We start from the raw sequence: 26,753 nt of genomic DNA on the forward strand, positions 1-26,753 counted from the left end.
TTGGGAACAACTACAGAGATACATTGTCATAAATGCGAAAATAAGAAACGAATCTATCTAGTAGGTCGCTATTAGCGATAGTGACAATTGAATTGGTATGACGCAGTCAGTTTGTGAATTTTCGAAATTAAATTAATACTAATTGTGTGTTGTTGTTCTGTTCTTAATTTGTTACTTTACTTATTCACTTGTTATTAAAACGGCATACACAAATAAGGAAATGGCTTACGTTTACGGTCTGTCGCAGGGGAATGAGTTAGAAGTGTCTAGAAGATATGCTGAAATATATCCTCAACGGCAGCATCCTTCACATAGAATATTTGCTCGACTTCATTAACGATTACGACAATATGGTTCATTCGACAAAAGAACGCAGGATTGTGGTCGCCATCGAAAAGTACGAACACCACAGCTTGAAGAAGCAGTACTTAATTTGATTGAAGAACAACCTACTACCAGTACTAGAAAGATTGCTTTCTAGCTAAATGTTGATCATATGACGGTATTTCAAATTTCAAAGGAACAACTCTTATACCCTTACCATCTGCAACGAGTACAGGCACTGTTGCCGCGAGACTTTCCGAACCGTCTTGAATTTTGCAATTGGATGCTGGAAATGATAAGAAGAAATTGTGACTTTCTGAAGACGATATAATTCACAGACGAATGTAGTTTTTCTCGGGTAAAAATTATTAATTTTCATAATTACCACATATGGGCTGATGAAAACCCTCACGCAAAACCCTCACGCTATTGTCGAAACTAACCATCAAGAACAGTTTTCTCTTAACGTGTGGCTCGGAGTTATTGGGGATGATTTAATTGGGGCTCATTTTCTACCTCCTCGATTGAATGGTGAGGCATACGTTCAGTTTTTAAGAGAAGTGCATCCAGTACTGCTAGAGGAAGTTCCTTTGGGCGTCAGAAGGGATATGTTTTTTATGCATGATGGGGCTCCTACCCATTTTAGTAAAGTAGCACGTCAGCATTTAACTGAAACATATGCAAATCAGTGGATAGGTCGAGGAGGACCACAGAACTGGTCCGCTCGATCCCCGGATCTCAATCCTCTCGATTTCTCTATTTGGGACCATTTACAGCATTTGGTTTATCGTAATCCTGTTCGCGATGTAGAGGACTTAGGAAACCGCATCATCGATGCGTGCAGAGTAATCAGAGAGACTCCAGGAATATATAACAATAAATCCAGTTCGCATTTATGACGATGTATCTCTGTAGTTGTTCCTAAAATAATTTTTGCTGCAAAATGGTTTATTTTGGCCAAAAAACCCAAGAGACATTATTTGTTTAGAATAAAACAGGCTATCGGAAATAAATGGTATGGTAAACAAATAATAAGACAAAAAGTTACATTGGAAATAAATTTTAGGGGTTGCGTTTTCCACCCCTTACAACCATGGGGTAAACCAAATAAATTACTGGCTAAGTGACTTTTTGGTAGTACAAAACGTCAGGTTAATTTCAATTTTGTAACTTTTTCAGTGCTTGTGAAAAAAATGGTTATACAAATTTTATGTACCCCCTTTAAGGAGCTGTATCTTAACAAGGGATGCTCCAATGAAGTTTCTTTATTTTTTTTTTCGATGAGGAATCACCTCCTTGAATGTTTTACACTTATTCAGTTACACACTGTATAAATGTTGATATCCAGAAATACATTTTGGAAATGAAGTTACATTTCCCTGTACCAATTAATCCAAACCTACCAATATAAATGCAGGCACACCATAGGAAATATCAGTTATCTTATATTTCCGGATTACTCCCAAAGACATTCAAAATAATTTTAGCTGTTACGAGATGTAACAATTGGAAAAGTGGCGATGGCAACGACTTGTTTCCCACTGCAAACCTGAGTTTTATTTCGCATAAAATGAACGGTATTACAAAAAAGGGTAGATAGTGTTTTTATAGTCCTTTCAGTGGAATGATCCGGATCCAGCCCAAACGTATTTTCTTTGCCAATCCTGGCCTTTTAGGTATGCAGCCAAGAATGCCACACGGACTGAATGAAAATTGCCTATTGATTATTGGTGGTAGCACAAAATAAAATATTGAACGGAAAACAACAATAGCAACAGTTATACCACAATAAATAATTCCCGTAAATACGAACGACGCGCAAAGAAAGGAGAATTGTTTCGTTACAACCTCTACATGTGTTTCGATCACCAAGAGATCATCTTCAAGAGGAAGATTGAAAGGTTTAATCTTACTTCCAGTTTGTGTCTGAAAGTTACTTTTTTGAATGAATACACATCTTTGTAAGAAGTTTATTTTTAAAATTATTGCTTTCTTTCAAAGATTTCCACATTTTCTGCATGAAGATGGAGAAGCAGAATGTCAATACCTCTTTTTCCCATTAGTTACAAATGTTGATATATTCCAATCTTGTTCTTCATTCGTCACCAATAATGAAAACTCTTATTTCTTAGATTGCAACCCGAGCAAATATGGGCCCATTAAGCATCGCTCTCAATAAAATTTTAATAAACAAGACGTTGACAGAACAGGATATTCCACAACTCGACGTTTTGCAGAGCCTTATAATGGAAGCGTTATTTGAACAAACTTTTCAAGTACCTTGTATAAAACCAGCTTTCAGTTTATTGCAAGAGATTAGAAAACTTTTGAGGATTGATCTTGAAGACCAAATATTGAATCAACTTCTAGTAGTTACGTCGGAGAGGGCATTCAGAAGATTACATCGAAGGGAGATTGGAGATAATAGTGTTTTCATGTATCTGAATGAATTGTGTCTACTGATGAAGAAACCTCCTACTGAATATGTTGTCCGAATGCTTGAGTCGTATATGGAGGATAGCACTAAAATTCAAGGTAATGAAATTCTCATAATTCAATTGGTAATATTCTTTGAAAGAGATTGTTGTGGAGGAGTCAATGTTTCTTGCTGTTTTTCAAGTATTCAATCTTCCGCAATTGAAAAATAACCAAAGCTAATTCAATAGAGAATCCATTTTTCTGACCATTGTCAAAAGAAATATACCTGCTTTCATCTAATGTGTTGGATTTTGAAAAAGTAAGGGACTAATTTCTGAAAAGTTAGCCGTTCTGCAAAAGTTAAACAATAAAATTGTATTTTTTCAATTTATTTTAGTTGTAGGCAAACATTTTGAATTGACACGTTACTAACTAATTAGACTCTTCAGTGATTTATATTACTCAGCAACTTTTCAGGAAGAACTTTTGAGGTTACCTTTAGTGTCCGATCGAAAGTTCGGTTACGGTCGACTTTCAGCAAAAAAACTGGTTTTGGTTTATAGTAAAACCAATAATGATTGAGAGTAAAGCGCGTTGTCATATCTAAATTTTACGTTACCAGTTTATAGCAGAATCAAAATATAATAAGCAGTAGAGTTGTAGGTTGTGGCAAATTATAGATAATACACAATACTAGTACGATTAAAAGGTATTATTTATGACAAAAATCAGTAATGAGCTTGTAATGAGTAATACTTATACATTTCCTGATTACTGATCAGTTAAAATTCATTATTTTCTGTATAGTGTTAGATATTTATTACAACTAGTGGCAACGCTGTACGCAACGATATTTCTGTCTTTGTCACTTAACCGTAACTTCCATCTCATCGTTGCAGTCCTCACTAATGTACTTGCAGCCATGAGCGTATCATTGGTCTGTGAATTATACAGCGTGAATTGTACGTTTTACCGTTAAGTTAGTCAGCAATCGACGTGTTGTGATAACAATTGGTGAAAATAATAGTGCTAATAAGTGTTTAAGCGTTACATAATTATATTTCTACACCGTTCTCAAACTACTCAAAAAATGGTAGACATGGTCGGGCCTTCCACGTCGAAAAAGGTAAAACGGTCGGAGTCTCGGTCAGTAAGAGAAAAACAAATTGTACTGCGAGTATTTCACTGTCTTGAAAGAGATCATCAGCCACCAAAAGATGACTTTGTGCATATGTGCTGTAATTCTACGTGTGTACCTCCGAATAACCAACCGGGCATTTCTACATCATTAAGTTCCACAATTACAAAAGATAAATTAGTTGATATGTGCTCTGATTATACCGGTGTACCAAAATCATCGATTTACAAAATACTAAGAGAAGCAGAAATTCATGGGGACGTACAAACGCCAAAAACTAGTAGCGGACGAAAAAAAAAACACAGTTGATGAAGAAGCCAAAACCAGTGTGGGCAGAAATGAGCTGCCCACACTACAAACAGTTCTGGAGGCACTTAGCGATCATGAATTGGTCCCAAAAATGGGTAAAGAAACTTTTAGGAAACTTGTACACGAAATGAAATTTACGTACGGAAAAGTTGACAGGAAAAGCATTCTCATTGAACGTCAAGAAATAATAGCATGGAGAAGAAACTATCTAAGAAAAATTGACGAATTTCGGAAGCTCAAAAAAAATTGTACTTCATGGACGAGACATGGGTTAACCAAGGACATACGGTCAAAAAAGTATGGCAGGATGGTAATATAACAAGTGCACGACAAGCCTTTATTGAAGGTTTGTCAGTTGGGTTAAAACAGCCATCTGGAAAGGGTAGTCGTCTGATAGTTACGTATATAGGAAGCGACAGTGGATTTTTACCAAATGGTGAATTAATATTTAAATCTAAGAAAACAGGCGACTATCATGAAGAGATAAATGCGGAGGTGTTTGAAAAATGGTTTGAAGGCATCATTCAACTTGTGGAACTTGGGTCTGTCATCGTCATGGACAATGCCCCATACCATAGTCGACATTTAGAACCATTACCGAAACAATCATGGAAAAAAGCAGCAATTCAAGAATGGTTAATTAATAAGAACATCCAATATAACAAAGATAGTTTAAAGGCAGAACTACTTCAGCTAACAAAATTACACACAGACAAATATAAAAAATTCGCAGTGGATGAAATGGCGTTAAGTCATGGAATTACAGTTTTAAGGTTACCACCATACCACTGCGAATTAAACCCAATAGAATTAATCTGGGCGCAAGTAAAAGGATATGTGGCACGAGAAAACAGAACATTTAAATTAGTGGACGTGCAACATCATCTACAAGAAGCTATTCGAACTGTTTCTGCAGAAGACTGGAAGAAATGCATGCAGCATGTTTTAAAAGAGGAGCAAAAAATGTGGGACGTAGACAATATTGAACCAATCATAATTCACTTTGATGATAGCGGTAGCAACAGTAACGAATCTGAGGTTGAAGATTAGACGAAAATTTGTACATTTACATTTAAAAATCTCTGTTTAAAATCTGTTTTTCCGTTAACCAGCTGTCGCACCCCTACGAACGACAACCCTCAGAAGTCGAAACTTGTGCGAGCCAAGGATTAACGAGGTCTTACCTTTTAACGTGTGATTCCTAACACGGGTTGTCGGTAGCAAGTGAAGATCGATCGTTCAGACTAGGGCTTGAACCACCGACCAGCACGGCAGTCAATTCGAGTGAGTGAACAAAGCACCCACACCGAACCGCTTGGCTACCGACTATACTATATTCTATTATCAAAAATTTGTAAATTGTATTTTCTAGTACCCCTGACGATGAGTTTAAGTTACTCGAAAGCTTGAGAATAGTTATAAAAAGTTCACTTATCAATTGCTGCAACCCAATATATATATATATATATATATATATATATATATATATATATATATATATATATATATATATATATATATATATAACTTACTTTGTGATTTACTTTGTTTATCACATAAATATTAAGTACCTATTGTGATATTGTGAACGAATCCAAATTCTGAAAATATAAATACATTGTGGATGGACTTTAAAGTATTCAAAAATAAAGTTACCAATGAGATAAGGAAACAAAAATCAATTCATTTCAAAGCAGAATGGCAAAAAGCAGGTAACAATGCAAACAAACAATGAAGAGTAATAAACTCGATATTAAATATAAAGAAGGTAAAAACGAGTCAATTAAATTAGTTACAGATGATAGAACTATCACTGACCCTCAAGAGGTGGCAAATATGTTCAACAGGTATTTTACTAGCATAGGTCAATCAATTATTTCCAATATAGATATTAATATAATAGAAAGTGTAGATTTTGAGGAACTATCGTGTGGCAACTCAGTATTCCTAAAGGAAACCAATGCTAAAGAGGTATCTGAAATCATAGTTGCACTCAATAAAAACTCTGCAGCAGGGCACGACAACATATCCGTTGAAGAAATAATATTAATTGAAAAAAAATGTCATTTCCATACTCGTTAATTTGATAAAAGATATTTTTAAAGCGGGGATATTTCCTGAGATACTGGAGACTGGAAAAGTAATACCAATATTTAAGGGTGGTGATAACAAAAACTTAGAAAATTATAGACCTATAACAATTGTGTGCTCATTCTCTAAAATTATTGAAACTATAATAAAGACAAGAATAATAGACTTTGTTGATCGTTATGTGGGATTTAATGAGTATCAGTATGGTTTTATCAAGGGTAGCAGCACTTTAAGGGCTACCATAGATTTCATTCATAATATTACATCGGAAATGGATAAAAAAAGAATGGTTATTGCAGTGTTCATTGATTTAAAAAAGGCACTTGACGTTGTTGACCATACTGTTCTTCTGAACAAACAGTGTTGCATGGGTAAAACTTATTCTCTCACTGAGACATTTTTAAAGGAAAGATCCCAGTTTGTCGCTGTTGGTGAGAGCATGAGTGAGTATATAGAAAATAATTGTGGCGTACCATAGGGTTCCGTTTTGGGGCCCCTTTTCTATACACTGATGGTACTGTCACTGAGGCAGGTCGGTCTTAAGGGAAGGTATTTCACGTTCGCCGATCACACGGTCCTTTTGTATAGTGGATATGATTTACATTTACTGGAGAATACAGTTGATGAAGATCTCTCTAAATACTCAAATTGGCTTGCACATAATAAACTTAAGATGAACTCTGCAAAAACCGTTTACGTGCTATTTGAACAAAAAAATGGAATTTGTGGAAATATTGAATTAAGAATAAATAACTTATCCTTAATGAATGTTGCAAAAACCAAGTATTTGGGACTCATAATATATGATAAATTAAACTTGTCAGGACACATAGAACATATTAATGATAAAACTGTACCAATGTTAGGAGCTCTATATAGTTGTTCCAGTTACTTGAGTTCCTTCCTTTTGTACAGTGGAGATGATTTACATTTACTGGAGAACACAATTCTCAACAGTCCTCAAATTGGCTTGCGCATAATAAACTTAAGGTGAACTCTGCAAAAACCGTTTACATGCTATTTAAACAAAAAAATAGAATTTGTGGAAATATTGAATTAAGAATAAATAACTTGACCTTAATGAATGTTGCAAAAACCAAGTATTTGGGACTCATAATAGATGATAAGTTAAACTGGTCAGGACACATAGAACATATTAATGACAAAATTGTACCAATGTTAGGACCTCTGTATAGATGTTCCAGTTACTTGAGTTTCAGTAATAGATACTTGGTTTACAATGCATATATATTGGCGAATCTTAGGTATCTGTTAATTATTTGGGGTAATTGTGGTATTACTTATTTCAAAAAAAATTAAACGCTACAAAATAAATCAATAAAAATTTTATTTCAAATTCCATTTCGAGCCCACACAAATGATTTATTCTCGCAGACTTAACTACACTCAATTGAATATCTACTTAAACTTGAACAATGCAAGAACATATATATAATAAAAAACAAAAGAATCAAAGGCAACAACGATCTACTAGTCAACAACCAGTTTTATGAGTATAATACAAGGGGTAGAAATGACTGTCACCTGAGCATGGTAAGAACGAACAAAGGATTATACAATCCTTTTACACAGGCTATAAAAGTCTTCAATGAATTACCTGTCCATATACGTGAGTTGCCGGGCTATAGTTCATTCATCAATAGATTAAAAGAACATCTGAGCCTCGAGGCACATGTCTGATACTTTGATACTATGAGCTTAGTAGTGGTTTACTAGTTTTTATGTTTCACTTGTCATGCTGAATGTTTGTGAATCCCGAGACCAGCATTTTTGCTGATTAGGGAGAATAACAACATATTTTATATTTATAATGTCTTAACTATGTTGAACTGTACGCTGTTGTTATAATTAAAAGAAAATTAGATAACGACTTGAATAAGTAATTTTATGTTTAATATTTTTGAAAATCCAATAATATTATTCAAAAGAAGAATCTATACCTTCTTAAATTGATTTTTAAGTATTTTTAAGGTGCAAAATATTTTTTCTTAAATAATGGGTTGTTATGTTGACTTGTTGATGAAAATGGTAAACAGATGACTGCCCCGGAAATGGCTGAGCAGTTTAACATCCATTTCGCTAGAGAACAATTTTCGGTAAATCAGCATGATCTGGATTATCTAAAGTTGAATATGTCAGTGTCAAAAAGGCGTTTTTCTTAAAGCCAGTTACACCTGTAAATGTTAAAATATTGATTGGTAATTTGAAATCTTCCAACTCAAGTGGATTCGATGAAATATCAAATAACCTACTAAAAAAATCGTATGCAGGTTTATGTGAACCATTAGCTTTTCTCATCAATCTATGTTATTCTGAAGGAATTTTCTCAGAATATTTGAAGTTGGCTGTGGTTCTGCCATTATACAAAAAAGGTGATTTTGATGACTTTTCCAATTATAGAGCCATCAGTTTATTGTCAAGTCTCTCTAAACTCATTGAAATGGACATCACTAATCAACTCTCATCTTTCTTGTGGAGTCAGAGACTGTTATCCAGAAATCAACATGGATTCTGTAAAAATATGAGCAAAGAATCTGCTTTGTGTGATTTTCAAAAATGTTTTGTAGACAACTTGATAAGGGAAAATATGCTCTGGGTCTTTTCATTGACTTTACAAGAGCTTTCGACTTAGTCAATCATAGGCTTTTATGTAGTAAGTTAGAATCGTATGAAGTCAGGGGAATACAGCTAAAATTATTTGAATAGTATTTAAATGGCAGAAATCAGGTTGTTAGACTGAATGAAGTTCCGAGTAGTTATCGTGAAATAAATCAAGGTGTACCTCAAGGATCTGTATTGAGACCTTTATTGTTCAATATATTTGTAAATGATATAATCAGTCTAATTGAAAGAAACCACGATATAAAAATAGTGTGTTATGCAGACGATACCAATTCACTAATTTTTGAAATAAAAACATAGACATGCCTACTGAGTAAAACTGAGAGGATTTATGAAGATATCATTCGGTGGTCTGAAAAGAATTGTCTGTTACTGAATCACAACAAAACAGTCACAGTATTTTTTGTGCGCTCCAAACGAATTCAAAAATACAGAAAAACAAATAACTTGTAGTGATGAGGTGAAACTTTTGGGAGTAATTTTCGACAAACATCTGCAATGGGTAAGTCATTGTCTAATAAGCTGAGAAGTAGTTGCTACAGCATAAAGTATATGAAAGACCACCGCAGCAAAAATATCTAGCTGACGCTGTACTTTGCACATTTCCACTCCCACATGAAATATGGTATACTGAATTGGGGAAACAGTTCCAGTATGAATCGAATCTTCATTTCTCAAAAATATGCAATTCGTATTGATATGAGAACTAGTTGCTTCAATACTTTATAACTCTTGGTTTATTAACAGTTTACAGTTTATGTATACTGGAAGCTTGCACTTATATCTATAAGAATAAAAATAAGTTTGCAATAGTTAACAATCAGTGTTATAACACCCGTAATAGAAATCTCTTGCAGCCTGATTTTCATCGCATATCTCTGTACCAAAGAAATTTGTATTGTATTGGTTGTAAGCTCTATAATATTCTTGATGATCATATAAAATCATCCCCTAATGTTCATACTTTTAAATCAAGGCTGAAAAAGATCCTACTTCGTAAGTGTTGTTATTCCATAAACAATTTCTTTTTATGATAATAATTTTTTATTTTTTAACTATATTATTGATGTTTCTTATATATACATGTATACGTAAATTTGTAATTATTGACATGTCCTTGTTCAATGTAACGCTGTAACTGAAATATTGACGTTTTTAATCAGTTATGCAACCTTTGTGCATAAAATAAAGGAATATTATTATTATTTCTAATGACTGAAAATGTTGAAGACTGCATAACGTTGTGATTTAAATATAAAAAAAAGACTGACTGATAAATAATAATGTTTTCTTTTCTTTTCCCTCAAAACATAATTCTTTTAAGGATGTTTCGGTTTCGGCCAAAACTGAGACCGTTGCCGAAATTCGGTTTCGGTTTCGGTTGTAAAAACTAGTTTCGGTCGGACACTAGTTATCTTCCATTACACTTCAACAGTTTCTCTACTGATTGAGCTTTGTTTATTTTTCAGACTGTGAAAAGTTAAATACTCGAAAAACAGAATAAATCGGTAAAATATTTGAAAATACTGCCGATGGTGTAAGAGGACTTTTAATTTGATGTATCGAGGTAATGCTGTATATATAGATGAACTTTAATTTATAACTCCACATATTATTGTGCCGTGGAAGTTCGGGTGATATGCAGCGAGAACTGAATCTTCAACAATATTTTTTCTCTCAGAAATATTTTCTGGAATAAATTGGTTGTGATATTGATGTTTATATGCCAGGTCTGATTCATGCCTGTAGTATTTCGGAGACTAGTTTAGATAGATAGATAGATGTTTATTGACTACGTTATATAAAAAATTACATTTGTAGCAGGTCATAAGGAGTGGACAATTTGTATGTATAAAATAGTAGAACACAGTATTCACTTAAAGACAAAAAATCACATGGTCATAAAACATTATAAGTATAGATAAAAGTTGCCAAGCAGGCAATCAGACAGGTAAATTATTAGCGGAGTATATTAGCGAAATATGTTGGGAAGCAGATCTGGGAATATGTTTCATAAGAGTGCAAAACTTTATATATTGCTAAGACGGTATCTTGGTTCTCTTTGCAGATTTTTATTTCTGGTATTGTAGTCATGGAACTCCGCAATTTTATTATTCAGTCTCTCAACTGTGAAGAGCGGGCACTCTACCAGAACATGCTTAACAGTCACAAGCACTTCACACGCGAAACATATTGGTGGGCGAGTGGGGCCCAGTCGTAATCTGGTAATTATGACTTGATGGAACCGGTTTGTTGCTTTGTTGTTCCAAGGATATAATGTAGATTTGATTTCCTCAAGTTTGGAGGGTTTTTGAGACCAGTGGTGATTCCACATTTCTACAATTTTGCATGGAAAAAAGATTTGAGATCTGTTGGCAAGGCTTTCATACTGACAGTACATGTTGGATTTTCTAGAGCTTCTCTGGCAAGTTCATCAGCTATATCGTTTCCAGAAATCCCGGTATGTGAAGGAACCCACAGAAGGGTTACTGTCCTGGTATAGTCTATCCATTACCAATTGGAACGGCAATAAAAATAAGAGTCAAGTCATAAACATTTCTTGCCTGTGGCCTCTAGTCGCCCAAATAGTTAGTAAACGTGCTATCAAAAGTAGTTGAGGAATAAAGGCTTGGCTAGCTGGACTGGCTGAATACTAATTTTTTGTCCGTTTCATAATATTTCTTTATCAGTACCGTGTGTTCGTGCTGTTAGGTGGGGTAGTGAGTGGTTTTGCAAACCGATTCTTGAATACTTTTTCTAGAGATCAATTACCCTAACACCAAACTGATATTTTTGCACTCGACGCGCGTTTCGCTAATAAGGTTAGCATCTTCAGGAGAAGCAAATTGATACTGAATCTAAAGACTTATATAAGGACTTATATGTTCAAGTTCAGCGAGTAATTTTGAATATTCATGAATGCTTGAAGAAGGAAAACTGTCATACTTCACAGAATGCTATTGTGAATAGAATATGTGAGTTAACGAAACTATCTCGTTCGACAGTTCTTCGAGTCATAAAAATAGGGGATGTCATTGACCATGCAATGAAACGAAAACAAAGGAATAAAAAATTCGCAAACGTTGATGGTGCTACAAAAGATGTGACTCGGCGAAAAATTTATGGTATATACAAAAAAAAATTAAGTGCCAACCTTGGAAATTATTTGGTATAAATTACTCGACTATCCCGATTACAATTACAAATCTTTAGAAACTCTACGAGGTGTCTTATTGTCTTGTGGTTTGAAATATAGAAAATTGAACAATCGGATGGTCATAATGGAATCGACACGCATTGTTCAACTTCGACAAGAATATTTGAGGCGAACGAAAAGCTACCGAGAATCCAGCAGACATATAATCTACCTCGACGAAACTTGGTTTGACACCCATGATGTTGTCAAATATGACTGGGTAGACGAAACCAAGTATTGTGCTTTGAACACACCTTCTTCAAGGGGAAAACGTGTGCTAATTTTGCACGCCTGGAATGAAAGTGGTTTCGTACCTAACGCTTTGCTTCTGTCGGCCAAAATACATATAAAAGATTCGTCTGCTGATTACCACTAAGATATGACTGCGGCCCAAATATTTTTCCAAACTCGGTTATTGTTATGGATAACGCTTCGTATCATTCTCGGTTATTGACTACAAAACCAAACAATAACACAAAAAAAGCAGATATTGTTGATTTTATGCGAAATCATGACATGGAAATACCCGAAAAGATTCCAACGAAAAAGGTATTACTGGCGCCCATAAAACAACGTAATTTCAAAAAAAAGTATATTATTGATTCGATATGTGTAACACGTGGTCATATTCTCTTACATTTGCCTCCATACTATTGTGTGTTCAATCCAATTGAAATGGTTTGAGCCACAGTGAAAGAAAGCTTGCGGAAATGTAATCAGTCACCGACTTTGAATGCTGTAGTGCTTGACAATATAAGGCGAGTGGTGAGTGAAGTAGGTAATAGTGATGTGTGGAAGAACTGTGTGGCCCACGTTATGAAAGAAGAGAACAAATATGTGCAAAGTTCCATAAATCCGATCGTTATTCAACCCGATGATGATTCCACCTCATCCGAATATAGCGAAGAAGAATTTTGATTTTTCTAGCAATTTTGTTGGCCTCTAATATTTTGTAAATATATGTTTGACGAGAATTCGGTGTGATTATTTGTGTTTTCATTGTATTTTAGAGTTTTCGACTCGGAAATGAACTACCTTAAATTTCGAAGTTTTTCGTAATTACCCATGGTGGAAAAATTCAGTTGAGATAACTTTTTCATGAGGTGATCAATTGCTATGATTGTAAGAATAAGTAACTGAAAAACTACCACTGAAAAATAATATGCCGACGCATATGTGCTGTTCCAATTGGTATTGGAAATACTATATCTAGTTGTTTCATCTCCTCTTCAATCATATTTACCAGTAAGTGATGGGAAATAAGGGAGTTGAAACAGTCTGTAATTTGCAAAATTTTGTTGATTCAAATGCTCTTTTTGATAATGAATCCCACCTTTATTAATTGGCATCAACTTTCATTTTCAGAGATAAAATCGTTAATGCCAGAAATCTATATTCAACTTCTCACATTGTTTACCACTCTCGCCATGATGAACAAGAAAAAAGTACCCATGGCTATCAATTACCTGAGAGAAGTTTTATACAACGATCATCAAATTGTACAGATTTTAGCTTTCAAATTATTTTTTTCATTATGTCAAGAGTAAGTAGAAACTGTTATTTATGAAAACATTTTTAATAAATTATGAAACTTTTAGGATGACACATGAATATGATGAGGTTATAACATTTGTATTCAGAGAAATAGTTAGAGCTGATCCATGCTTGATTAGAATATGCGTTATTTCTATAGAAGAACTTATTCATGAAGATTTTGTGAAGCTCAGCTCGGAGGATTTCTTTAAATTTGTATATGTATTGGGATGCGAGGATCTAGTAATTTTCATGAAAGATGTATTAACGAAAAGATTCATATTATCGAATCAGAATGATATTGCCAAATTTTATGTGCAAACTATAGTATACATACACATGTATTCGAAGGTGAGAAAAACACTTTATTTTTTTATGAATAACTAGAGATATGCCCTGGCTTCGCACGGGTGCAATGCTGATCCTAAATATAAATATGAACGCGCGCCATCGCTGCTAATCATAAAGTGCTATAGGCCGAAGCGTGGCCTTCGACGGGCCATTTATAGGCACGGGCCGCCGGCCCCCCTACCGGTATCGCCGCAATCGTTAGGTCCCTGCATTTTAAATATGTAATATCTTCAAAAATACTCATTTAAATTATATACTGCAAAGATCCCTATTGATCTATATTAAATGAACAATGTATTTGAGGTACAGTCTAAGTAACCTTTATTGTGAATACTTAAAGCTATCGGCATCTCAAAGGCCAAAAAAACCAATACAGAGAAATAATGCCGCTGCGAACTAGTCCACGTGGACTGAAGAATTGGTGGTTCGTATTGGATAATTTTTACTAACCGAGTTTTATGATTGCCTGAAGAGTCATAAAAGCAAATTTGATTTCATGTTACGGTGACGAATAGAATGCGGGGATAAGTATCGCCATTGTGTCATAAATGTTCAGTTCAGGAACTAATCTCGATTTGAGTGTTGAAATTCGATATTGGTGCAGTTATAATTACTTAAAATTTTTGTTATCTGTTTAAAATGTGGCGTCCTTGGGCAAGTACTAATAGTAATAACGAGTGTGATAACAATGCAAACTTTTTCCTGTGTACTGAACAATGTGAAAAAGAGATAACAGTGAATTAGATTCGGATGCATTTGAATATTGAAACACAGAGAGTATGTTTCCGTGTATATAAGAATCTACATCTCAAGTTTGGTTTCGAGGGAACCAAACTGTTACAAGCAACATCAGATTCGACCGAAATTCTTTTCTCAACTGTACGTAAAATAGTCAAAAACAAACTTTATGAACGCAAGACGCGATGTGATACGGGATTACCAAAACTTTTAGATGTTCATCTAATAAAATCATTGAAAAAAACAATATACGACTGTTACAAAAGCAATGAGATTCCTACAACTGAAATCATAAGGAAGAAATGGAATACTTCCGGCCATAACGTGAGCTGCTGTGGCAAAACTCTTCATAATTGGATAATGAAACTAGGATTTATATTTAAAATAATAAACAAACGTCAATCAGTTATGGAAAGCAGAAGAATAGTGGAATTGCGTAACAAACGGTGTAACAGCCTCAAATTTTCTATTTGGACATAACTTGGTATGACACTCAAGACACAGTTGCGAAAGGGTGGACTGATGGTTCGAGAATATGTACGCCTAACGTGCCTGTAAACAAAGGATCGCAACTTATCATTGTGCATTACGGAGGAAGTAAAAGAAGAGTTCCGAATTCTTTGAAATTATGTGGAAAAAATTTGAGGACTGCAATGTAGACTATAATAAGAACATGGAGGAATGCTTTGAAAACACATTGATCCCAAATTTGGATGCGAACAGTGTAATAGTTCTTGACAACGCTTCCTATCATCCGCGACAGCTCATCAAAGTACCGAAAATAAAAATTCGAGGAAATATGAAATACAAAGTTTTTTAATGGATAACAATTTGTATTTTGGAGATAACTATACCAAAATCCAACTACTTGAAGTTTTACAGACAAAAACATTTGAAAAAGTGTATACCCTTGAAAGTATTGCTGAAAAGTATGGACACACCATACTGAGACTTCTCCCCTATTTTTGTGTTTTCAATCCCATTGAGTTGATTCGGGGAAAATTGAAACAAAGTATCAGGCGTAAAAATAATTTTCCAAAATTTGATAAGAAGGTGATAGAGCTAGTTGAAGAAGAAGTATCTAATATTATCGAAGAAGACTGGCAGAAAAGGATTAAAAAAGTAATTTCAGCTGAAAAAGACTATATGGAGATTGTACATTTCCATTTTAATGGTGGAAATAAATTCATTATTGATTTAAATGATTACAGTGATAGTGAAACAAAGAATATGAAAGAGGAATTGTTAGAAGCTTTCGCAGAAAGTTAGTGAAGTGTTTTTGAAGCGATCGATTGTATATATATGTGAGTAAGTAGTATTCAGAAGTACTTTCAATCATCAATCAAGTTATTTCAATTATATAGTTATTGTGATTCTTATATAATCAGAAATGATTATTGAAAAAACAAAATTAGTTAGCTCCCTAACTATATTATTAAAGGTGAACTGTTGGAAGGTAGATTCGTTTACTTGAACTATACTTGATTGCATAAGGATTAATGCAGTATTGCATTGCTCCGTAAATAAGCCATTATTTTTCGAAGATAAAACTTTTTATTGTGGGTTATCCTTAAGAGAAAGATATATACCATCACGGACTTTTTTGTAAACCTTTTAAGATGTACAATACTTTAGATCTTTTTTTTTATCTATCTCGTAGGGTTTAGCCAGCATTTGCAAGATAAGTTATAAAATCTGTTTTAAATCTGTTTAAAATCTGTTTTTCCGTTAATCAGCTGTTGCCCCCATACGAACGACAACTCTCAGAAGTTGAGAAACTTGTGCGAGCTAAGGACTAACGAGGTCTTACCTTTTAACGTGTGATTCCTAACACGGAATCACAGTGCAAATAAATATAGTTGAGAAAACTAAAAAACACGCTTTTGAAGAACATCGAACTAAAAAGTTAAAAACAAGCTTAAAACAATAAGGAACGATAAATACTAGTATTATTGTGAAAAAACGTGGGTGCTAGATATACAAAAAATATGGCTCAAAGCGCCCACGCTTTTTTCACAATAATACTATTATTTTTCGTTCGTTATTGTTTGAAGCTTATTTAAAAAAATAATTTTAACTTTTTAATTCAATGTTCTTTAAAAGCGTGTTTTTTTAGTTTTTTAAAACTATATTTAATATTCATTTTTTAGTTTCGTATGCTATAAATGCGTGGTTTTAAGTCTTTGTAAACTATATTTATTTTATCTAAACTTTGGGATCAATCAGCTGTATAGTGTTTAGAAAAATTACCATCGATATTTTCCGATTCCGGAGAGGGAGCCTGAAAATCAGCTACCAAGCCCAATGAAGGCAGCAGGCGCGCAAAGGAGGGTTAAAAATAAAGTAGCAGGCCCGCGTGTTAATTAAAACAATACTTTTTTCAAATGAAGAAATACGTGTAAAGTGAGTTCGAATTATATTAAAGAGGTTACGTACAGCGCCATCTGCCCGCGAATAGATCAAGCAATAACGATAGTTCTGTCGAATACAGATCCCGAGCTTGAGAGTTACAAACAAACATACCTACATACAGGTGAAGCTAATAAAAGCGTGTTAAAAATTTGTTTATTCACAACATTAAGTGTCTTTAGCCTTTAGTTACGAAAACGTATACCGCCAGATGGCAGTGCGATTTCGCCCGATGAAATAAATACAAACTTCTCCCTAATTCTAACTTGACCAGGCCGGGACATTCCAGGGCCGAACTTTATTCGCCGACGTGTTCGTTCTTCCAAATTACATTTTAGATAAAAACATGTTCGTTTTCGTGTTGATCTCAAAGTTGGCACGAAAATTGCAGATTATTTGAAAATTATGAATCTTTTATCAAAATTGATAAATTCAAGATGCGGACGAGATTTGTGATTAGGGCCCGATTTGACTTGCTATAAGGAAGTTTTCGCGGTCAGAGATTATGAATCTTTTGTCAAACTTAACGAATTCAAGATGACGGTTCCGAGATATCGAACGAGATATGTGATTATGGTCCGAATCGATTTGAAATTAGTATGTGGATTTTTTTGGGCTCGTAGAGTATAAATGTATTGTCAAAATTAATGAATTCAAGGAGACGAACAAAATTTGTTATCCGATTCATATTTGGTACAATGGGATTTTCGGGGTCGCACATTATGAATCTTCAGTTAAAATTAATGAATTCAAGATGGCGGCTTCAAGATGTCTGACGACTATTGTGATTATGGACCGATTCGATTTAAAATTGGTATTTTGTAGTCTCTAGGCGTGATTTTTTTCTATTGAATTTCGGAAATTCAAGAGGGCGGACTAGTTTTGTGATATCTGGTCGGGCTCTATGGAAGGCTGGCTTCAAGGTTCGAAGATAGTTATTTTTCTTTTGAAATTCAGAAATTCGAGATGGCAAATGAGTTTTGTTATTAATTGTCAAATTATATATAACACTGGTATTTTGAGGTTGAAGATGATTAGTTTTTCGAAAACATGAGCAGGGTGTTCAGAAAATAAAAAATTGAGAAATCATGTATCAGATTTTGTCTTTCCGTCGAAATGACGGAAAGATTTTATTATTCATAGTTGGATCCTCAAAAATAATTCATCTAGGGCTCTCCGGGGTAAATTACTCATATTTTTCCTCAAAATTAATTCATACTGCCAGATAAATTTTTGAAATTGAATATTTTGCAGGAAAGGTCCACAGTTTAAATAATATGTCTGATTCCATATAAAGGGTTAGACAATATAAGTCAATACCAATCGTAAATAATTCAATTCCGCTGATGTGTATACAACTGTTCAAAATAAATGGAATCCAACAATGTTTTTGCTACCAATTTTGATTGTAATCAAATCAAAAATAACGAAATTCGTCTAACATTCTAGAGCCTCCATCTTAGTATTTCTTAATATGAAAATATCATGAAGTTTTGTCCCTAGTAATGAATACCTGTAAAATTTCAAGTCAATCGGAAGATATTAGACTTGCAAGATTTGATACTAACGTGTACACACGCAAACATACAGATAGGTAAGTTGAAAACTATCTGGTTATTGTAGAAATTTTAATATTTCAATCTGTCGTTCGGTCAGAATAACTTTTATCTTTTTCTATTCCCAATCCGACCCTGTGCTACATTTTACAATGGCTGTATGATACTATCTCTCTCCCTCACCAGGCGTGTGGGAGGAGCTACCTGACGGGCGTGTCATTTAAAAGAAATTCATCTACTATTCTGACTCCAGATTCAAAAGTAATAATTAGTTTTCACTAGTCGACGGCTGAAGCAAAACTTTATTAGTTGACTTTGATAAAATTTGATATTTCCCATTTCCAAAGGCATAATGCAAGGAAATCAAATTCGTATAAATAACACATTCTTATTAAATTAATAACAAAATAAAGGAAACATTAAAAAGAAAAATGAGAAAGTCGTTTAACTGAGAAAATGATAGGCTTCAATACCGAAATGGAATAACACCAAAATATTCGTTAGTTTTGATGGTGGAATTGAAGAAAAATGCCCAAAAATGAGAGAGAGAATACTTTTTATTCATCTAATATTCGAAAAATATTTTTTTAATTATTTTTCCTTTATACACTCATACAATCTTTCCTCAACCAGAATAAGAAAAATCGTTTCTGACTCCTTTTTTTTCAGGGATGAAGACCCTTAATAATAATAATAATATCATTTATTGATGAAGGAAAGATAATGTATACAGCATGTTTTTTGCATAAATGATACCTACTCGATAAGGGAGCAAACACTTATATCGAGATAAAATTTCCTTACTTAACTACATAAAAAAAATATATTCAATCTGATATAAGAACATTACGAAAAAAAAAGCATCACACATAAAAAATAAATATGGAAATGACAGTGTAATACAAAAAGCAAACACACTAATGAGAATATTTATACCGTAATTATTTTTTTTGCATAGATGATATATACTCGATAAGTGAGCAAACACCTGTTTCGAGATAAAAGTACATTAGTTAACTACCTGATCAATATTCATTCCAATACAAAAACACCACGCCTGGTTTAAACGTCGCGCAATGTTTTGTTTACACAACTAACGCACCAATACCAATACAATTGAAGAAAAAGGGGCAATATTACACCGAATAGAAGCCTGTGAATTAAATGCAGCCTTCGCAAAGTAGTTTGGCGTAACTCAATCTACAATATCCACAATTAATAAGAACAGTGACGGCTCGTGCATTGGAGAACAGGGGAGGTTTAAGTCATATAGATTATATACACACAGAAAAATGTTGTTGCACACTTTGCTTAATACTAAAGTTAGGGCATGGCATGACAATGCGTAAAAAGTGCATGAGAATCTATGGACTTTATTTTGGTTTGTAAACCATTTAAATGGCCGGCCATGACCACAGCCCCATCATAGGTTTGCGCAATTAAATTTTGCCTAAAATTATAGATGTCACACGTACGAATTGAAAAATTGAACATATCGTCAGCGCCCAGATGAAACATCAACTTTCTACAGGTAATATCGTTCAGGTAATATCGGTATTATCATCAATTTCCCATGCAAAAAAACACTTTCGATCTCCTTGCCTATATTTTCCTTAATAATGTATGCCACACTGTCTATAATAAGCTAATTTTGGATGGTTTTTGAGGTGCCCGAAAAAACGCTACCGTTTAAAAAGGTGTCAAATTGTGAATCATATTTGCTCCATAACACAAGGTAAATTTTTTAAATCAGAGTATCCTTATTTGAATTGAAGGGGTTATATTTCTACTACTCCATCTTGATACAAAAATTAAGGATGAGGGAGTCTACTAAAGAAAGGAAGGAAGTAACTCTATACATGGATGTGTAGATCATGCAAAGAAGTAACTTTCAGACACAAACTGAAAGAAAGTCCCCCTGCAACAGCTACTTTCATATAAACATTGAATTATACGAAAGAAAAAATTCTTTCGAAACAAATACCTACTTCTATATGAACACTGAATTATACAGAAGATACTTTTCTCAACTCAGTTTGTATTTCAAACATTCGTTGTTTGTATCAAGATGGAGTAGTAGAAAGCCAAAAACGGAGTATCCTATTTTAGACCACGTTTGCTATTCAGTTTGTACGGAAAATAAAACACGGCCAACAAAAAAGTTTTTCTCGTTTAATGGAGCCGGTTAACCAATAGCATTTATCGTACCAACTAATATTAAATCCACGATTTTGTCGATTATCTGATGATTTAATTGAAATCAAATTTGTCAGTAACCAAACGACTATATCGTCAGATTTTTTAATTTCGTCCAACTTATCCATAATAAATGAAAAAAAAAACAATTTAAAAACACATTAAAAATATTACCAATAAGCACTGCTTTTGCAATAATACTGCCTGTTTTATACACAAATAACAAGTATTATCAAGAAACACTAAAACGATTTACCGGAATATTTTTTAGTCCCGGTCCGTCACGGTATCCCGCCCGAATAATTAAATAAAAAACAAACGCATTCGTAAACTAACGGAGAGGAGGCAAGCCTCCTCTGACGCTATAATTTCTGCAACTGAAATTACAAATCGGGACATATGTCCCGATCGGTTGGATCGGTCTCGTGGAGCCTGTGTTTTTTAAAGCGGTCGGAGGCTTGGCTCCCTTGCAACGTATGGCATTCATTATTTTGGGTTGATAGTTTATTCGTTCATGGGCGGTGCGTTTGAGTTTTGTTGATGCAGGATACAGAGTGGTACGTACTACGTAGTGGGTGATAGTGTTTTTTCGGAAATATTATATATTTATATTAAAAATTAATGGTAAAGTAATGATACCCAAGCATTTTTAGAAAAGAATAATCATAATTATTTGTCAATATCTTTCAATTTATTGCGATGAATAGCCTCAAATTTTATGGGGAGGCTAAGCCTCCCTTGCCTCCTCTCACGAGCCGCCGCTGAATAAGAATAAAGATCGAGCCGCTGTTCAATGCCAATGTTTTGAAATGTAAACGTGTGAGGACTTCTACTCTTGAGCAGTTGGATAAGGCATTGTCGTATTCGAGCTTCAGCTCGACCGGGGAATACCTGTTAATGAACCTCTGCTACAAGAGAAAGCAAACAGTTATGCAAGATTCCACATGTTCCACGAGTTGGATAAAACGTTTAAAAGACACAACATCGTCAGTGGTAAGATTGCTGGCGAGTTTTTGTCAGTTCAACAGAGTGATGTCATCGATTGGTTAGAAAAAGTTTTGCCAACTCTACGTGCGTAGTTTAGAGATGATGAAATTTTCAATGCAGATGAGAAATGAGACCGGGCTGTTTTATAAATTAACTCCGGATAAGACGTTGAAATTCAAAGGTGAAACATGTACAGGAGGAAATTTATCAAAGTAGAGAATAACTGTGATGGTGGTAGAGAATAACTGGCATGAGTGGCACAATTAAAAAAAACTCGTAATCGGAAAATCTCAACGTCCTCGATGTTTTAAAATTGTACGGCATTTGCCAGTGGATTATGATAGCAATCGAAGAGCTGGGGCGACGGCTGACATTTTTATTAAATGGGTACGCGCATGGGATCGTGAACTTACGAAAAAGAATAAAAAATTCCTGCTGACAACTCTCCAGCACATCCTCATATTGCAGACTGAAAAAGCATAACCCTGACGTTTTTGCCTCCAAACACGACATCAGTGTTGCAACCCATGAATCAAGGGATTATTCGAGCTTTAAGGGTCTTCATCCCTGAAAAAAAAGGAGTCAGAAACGATTTTTCTCATTCTGATTGAGGAAAGATTGTATGAGTGTATAAAGGAAAAATAATAAAAAAAATATTTTTCGAATATTAGATGAATAAAAAGTATTCTCTCTCTCATTTTTGGGCATTTTTCTTCAATTCCACCATCAAAACTAACGAATATTTTGGTGTTATTCCATTTCGGTATTGAAGCCTATCATTTTCTCAGTTAAACGACTTTCTCATTTTTCTTTTTAATGTTTCCTTTATTTTGTTATTAATTTAATAAGAATGTGTTATTTATACGAATTTTATTTCCTTGCATTATGCCTTTCGAAATGGGAAATATCAAATTTGATCAAAGTCAACTAATAAAATTTTGCTTCAGCCGTCGACTAGTGAAAACTAATTATTACTTTTGAATCTGGAGTCAGAATAGTAGATGAATTTCTTTTAAATGACACGCCCGTCAGGTAGCTCCTCCCACACGTCTGGTGAGGGGGAGAGAGAGTATCATAGAGCCATTGCAAAATGTAGCACAGGGTCGGATTGGAAATAGGAAAGGATAAAAGTCATTCTGACCGAACGAAAGATTGAAATATTAAAATTTCTACAATAACCAGATAGTTTTCAACTTACCTATCTGTATGTTTGCGTGTGTACACGTTTGTATCAAATCTTGCAAGTCTAATATCTTCCGATTGGCTTGAAATTTTACAGGTATTCATTACTAGGGACAAAACTTCATGATATTTTCATATTAAGAAATACTAAGATGGAGGCTCTAGAATGTTGGACGAATTTCGTTATTTTTGATTTGATTACAATCAAAATTGGTAGCAGAAACATTGTTGGATTTCATTTATTTTCAACAGTTGCATACACATCAGCGGAATTGAATTATTCACGATTGGTATTGACTTATATTGTCTAACCCTTTATATGGAATCAGACATATTATTTTAACTGTGGACCTTTCCTGCAAAATATTATATTCAAATCATTAAATTTTGAAAATATATCTGGCAGTATGAATTAATTTTGAGGAAAAATATGAGTAATTTACCCCGGAGAGCCCTAGATGAATTATTTTTGAGGATCGGACTATGAATCATAAAATCTTTCCGTCATTTCGAACTAATGCTGAAAATTGATATTGTGAAAGGACCCTTACTTGAAAGACAAAATCTGATACTTGATTTCTCAATTTTTAATTCATAACTATGATCTGATTTTCTGAACACCCTGCTCATGTTTTCGAAAAAATAAATTTTGAACAGAACACGACTATAAATCACAAAATAACCCATAGCCATCTTTATCTGCTATTTTGAATTCTTGAAATTTGATTAAAAACTCATTATCTTCAACCTCAAAATACCAGTGTTATATATAATTTGACAATTAATAACAAAACTCGTTTGCCATCTCGAATTTCTGAATTCCAACAGAAAAATAACTATCTTCGAACCTTAAAGCCAGTCTTCCATATATCACAAAACTAGTCCGCCCTCTTGAATTTCCGAAATTCAATAGAAAAAAATCACGCCTAGAGACTACAAAATACCAATTTTAAATCGAATCGGTCTATAATCACAATACTCGTCAGACATCTTGAAGCCGCCATCTTGAATTCATTAATTTTAACTAGAGATTCATAATGTGCGACCCGAAAACCCCATTGTACCAAATATGAATCGGATAACACAACTTGTCCGTCACCTTGAATTCATTGATTTTGACAATACATTTATTCTCTACGAGCCCAAAAAAATCCACATACTAATTTCAAATCGATTCGGACCATAATCACATATCTCGTTCGATATCTTGGAATCGTCATCTTGAATTCGTTAAGTTTGACAAAAGATTCATAATCTCTGACCCCGAAAACTTCCTTATAGCAAGTCAAATCGGGCCCTAATCACAAATCTCGTCCGCATCTTGAATTTATCAATTTTGATACAAGATTCATAATTTTCAAATAATCTGCAGTTTTCGTGCAAACTTTGAGATCAACACGAAAACGAACATGTTTTAATCTAAAATGTAATTTGGAAGAACGAACACGTCGGCGAATAAAGTTCGGCCCTGGAATGCCCGGCCTGGTCAAGTTAGAATTAGGGAGGAGTTTGTATTTATTTCATCGGGCGAAATCGCACTGCCATCTGGCGGTATACGTTTTCGTAACTAAAGGCTAAAGACACTTAAAAACACATTTTCGTAAAAACTTTGCCCTGAAAACGATCCAGTTTCTAGGCGTTCTAGTGTTGAGTACTCAAAGATCACCATTCTTGATGCTATCCTAATGATTCGAGATGTCTGGAACCAACTCGAGCAAGGGTTAATTTTTTACTGTTACAAACACGCTGGCTTTATGCGAAGCAATGTAAAATGTAGCATAACTTCAAACGCAGATGATTTAAACGAAGAAGACGACGTACCGCTGAACCTTTGGGCGAGGGCTATTGATAGGCATCAGTTACCCATAACAATCGAGAACTTTGAACAATATGCGTGTGTCGATGATGTCAATCCGAACAGCTAAATAAAAGACTGACGAGCTTGTGTACCCTTTACTACTAATGAAAAAATCATTATTACTGAAATGTGTGTTCTTGACAAAAAGTGATGAATAAAGGGCCCCCTTTATTCACGCCGGTACCCAGGACGGGGTGGTTCGAATAACTACGTAAAGGGGGATGTATATGCGAAAAAAAAAACCAAACGGTCTCCCAAGCAGGAGGCGACTTCATCAAAATTAAACCAACAGGAGGAGCATTGGTCATATGTGTCTGAAGATAGGAAGCAACGACCATCCAAAATATATATATAGAGAGAGAACTATTTAGTTTTTATGCCATTCGAATTGACTTCGTATATACTATACTGAAGAAATAATCTTGCCGTTTTGTGCGTCGTCTGTCTGTCTGTTTTAAAAATCTGTTTTTCCGTTAACCAGCTGTCGCACCCCTACGAACGACAACCCTCAGAAGTCTAAACTTGTGCGAGCCAAGGATTAACGAGGTCTTACCTTTTAACGTGTGATTCCTAACACGGTTAGTACAACATAGTACTGGTTAGTACAACATAGTATATTCGGTCCCTTGAAGGGACATATAAGGTTTTGGCTTTCTACTTCTATGAAGATGGAGAAGTAGAAAGCCAAAACCTTTCTTTTCCAAAAAATAATCTCCCCTAAAAATATACCCCTTTCAATTCAAAGACACTTGCCTTATTACTGGTTTCGAAAGGGCTTTTTCTCCCAGTGTGTCTGAAAGCTACTTTTTTGCATGACCTACACATCTTTGTATATAATTAATTTTATGAAATTGATTGTTTTCTTCCGTTCCTTGGAAGATTTCCACGTTTTTTTGTACGAAGATGGAGAAGTAAAAAGCCAAACCCTTCCTTTCACAAAAATTCATATCTCCTAAAAATATACCCCTTTTAATTTAAATATTTTTTATACATTCTAGCTTCCAAACTATCCTATTTCGCCGCAGTTTGATGAAGATTTGGTGAGAATCAAACTCAAAATGAATGCTCCAAACGAAGTGCCAGCATTTCTATTCCATGTACTGTCGCTGAAAAAAAAGTTCAATGTCTTGTGTGAAATTTCATCAATATTTGGTAAAAAATATCAACTCATCATTGTCGATGTTACTATTTACCTTATATGTTTTTAGAAGATTTAATTCGAGGACAATGTAAAATTGAAAACAACTTCTTCGATATGTTGAAAGATTTGATTTTAACATTCAAGTTTCTAGCAACCTCGAACAAAGTAGTGATAAACGATAAACATTATTATAATAATGTATGTAAAGAAATTGAAAGTAGGATGGTCAATTATGATGCTTCATTTGAAACAAAGAGTTACTATGGAGTAAGTTATAGTTCTTTTATTAAGTCGAGATTGCATATAATTCTTCTTTTAGGAATACGAAGCTGAAATCAAAAGATGTACAATAATATTGTTGAAACTTCTGTTTTTTGAAAATGATCAGTTAGCCGATAAGATTCAGTTGATTCTCTTTGATACTGTTATACATTGGATTGATTTTGTGAAAGCTGAGGTGAGTTTTCTGATTTATATATTCAAGTACATTTCATCTGTTTTATTTTTGTAGATCATCAGTTATCTTCATTTAGAGAAGGGAAGGGAATATGGTCAGTATTTCTCTAAGTTGGTGCAATATTACAAGAGGAATAAAGCTAAATTTGTGTTCACAAATCGGTAGTTAATGTAGATTCATGTATTCTTATTTATATTATTTTCCAATTTTATCAATTATAAATATA

The 26,753-nt window shown here is 34.2% G+C and overlaps 1 protein-coding gene across 8 annotated transcripts in view; it reads left to right on the forward strand.

The window, feature by feature from the left end:
- Positions 1-26,753, forward strand: part of LOC111516640 (uncharacterized) — a 69,843-nt gene extending 43,090 nt beyond the window's left edge. For 5 of the 8 annotated variants that reach the window (XM_074186671.1, XM_074186675.1, XM_074186673.1 and 2 more), the window contains 7 exons: positions 2,457-2,859; positions 13,485-13,662; positions 13,718-14,003; positions 25,928-26,081; positions 26,138-26,337; positions 26,390-26,527; positions 26,582-26,753. In XM_074186671.1, the coding sequence (XP_074042772.1) occupies positions 2,457-2,859; positions 13,485-13,662; positions 13,718-14,003; positions 25,928-26,081; positions 26,138-26,337; positions 26,390-26,527; positions 26,582-26,692 (1,470 nt within the window). In that variant the 3' untranslated portion in view covers positions 26,693-26,753. Of the gene's footprint in view, positions 1-2,456; positions 2,860-13,484; positions 13,663-13,717; positions 14,004-25,927; positions 26,082-26,137; positions 26,338-26,389; positions 26,528-26,581 lie in introns of those variants that run through there. The other 3 variants (XM_074186672.1, XR_012468441.1, XR_012468440.1) reach the window with 3 other exon arrangements.

The sequence above is a fragment of the Leptinotarsa decemlineata genome, unplaced genomic scaffold (assembly GCF_025532065.1).
Source record: "Leptinotarsa decemlineata unplaced genomic scaffold, Ldec_3_MD MMD2_P_RNA_scaffold_4, whole genome shotgun sequence".
In the NCBI taxonomy this organism is placed as follows: Eukaryota; Metazoa; Arthropoda; class Insecta; order Coleoptera; family Chrysomelidae; genus Leptinotarsa; species Leptinotarsa decemlineata.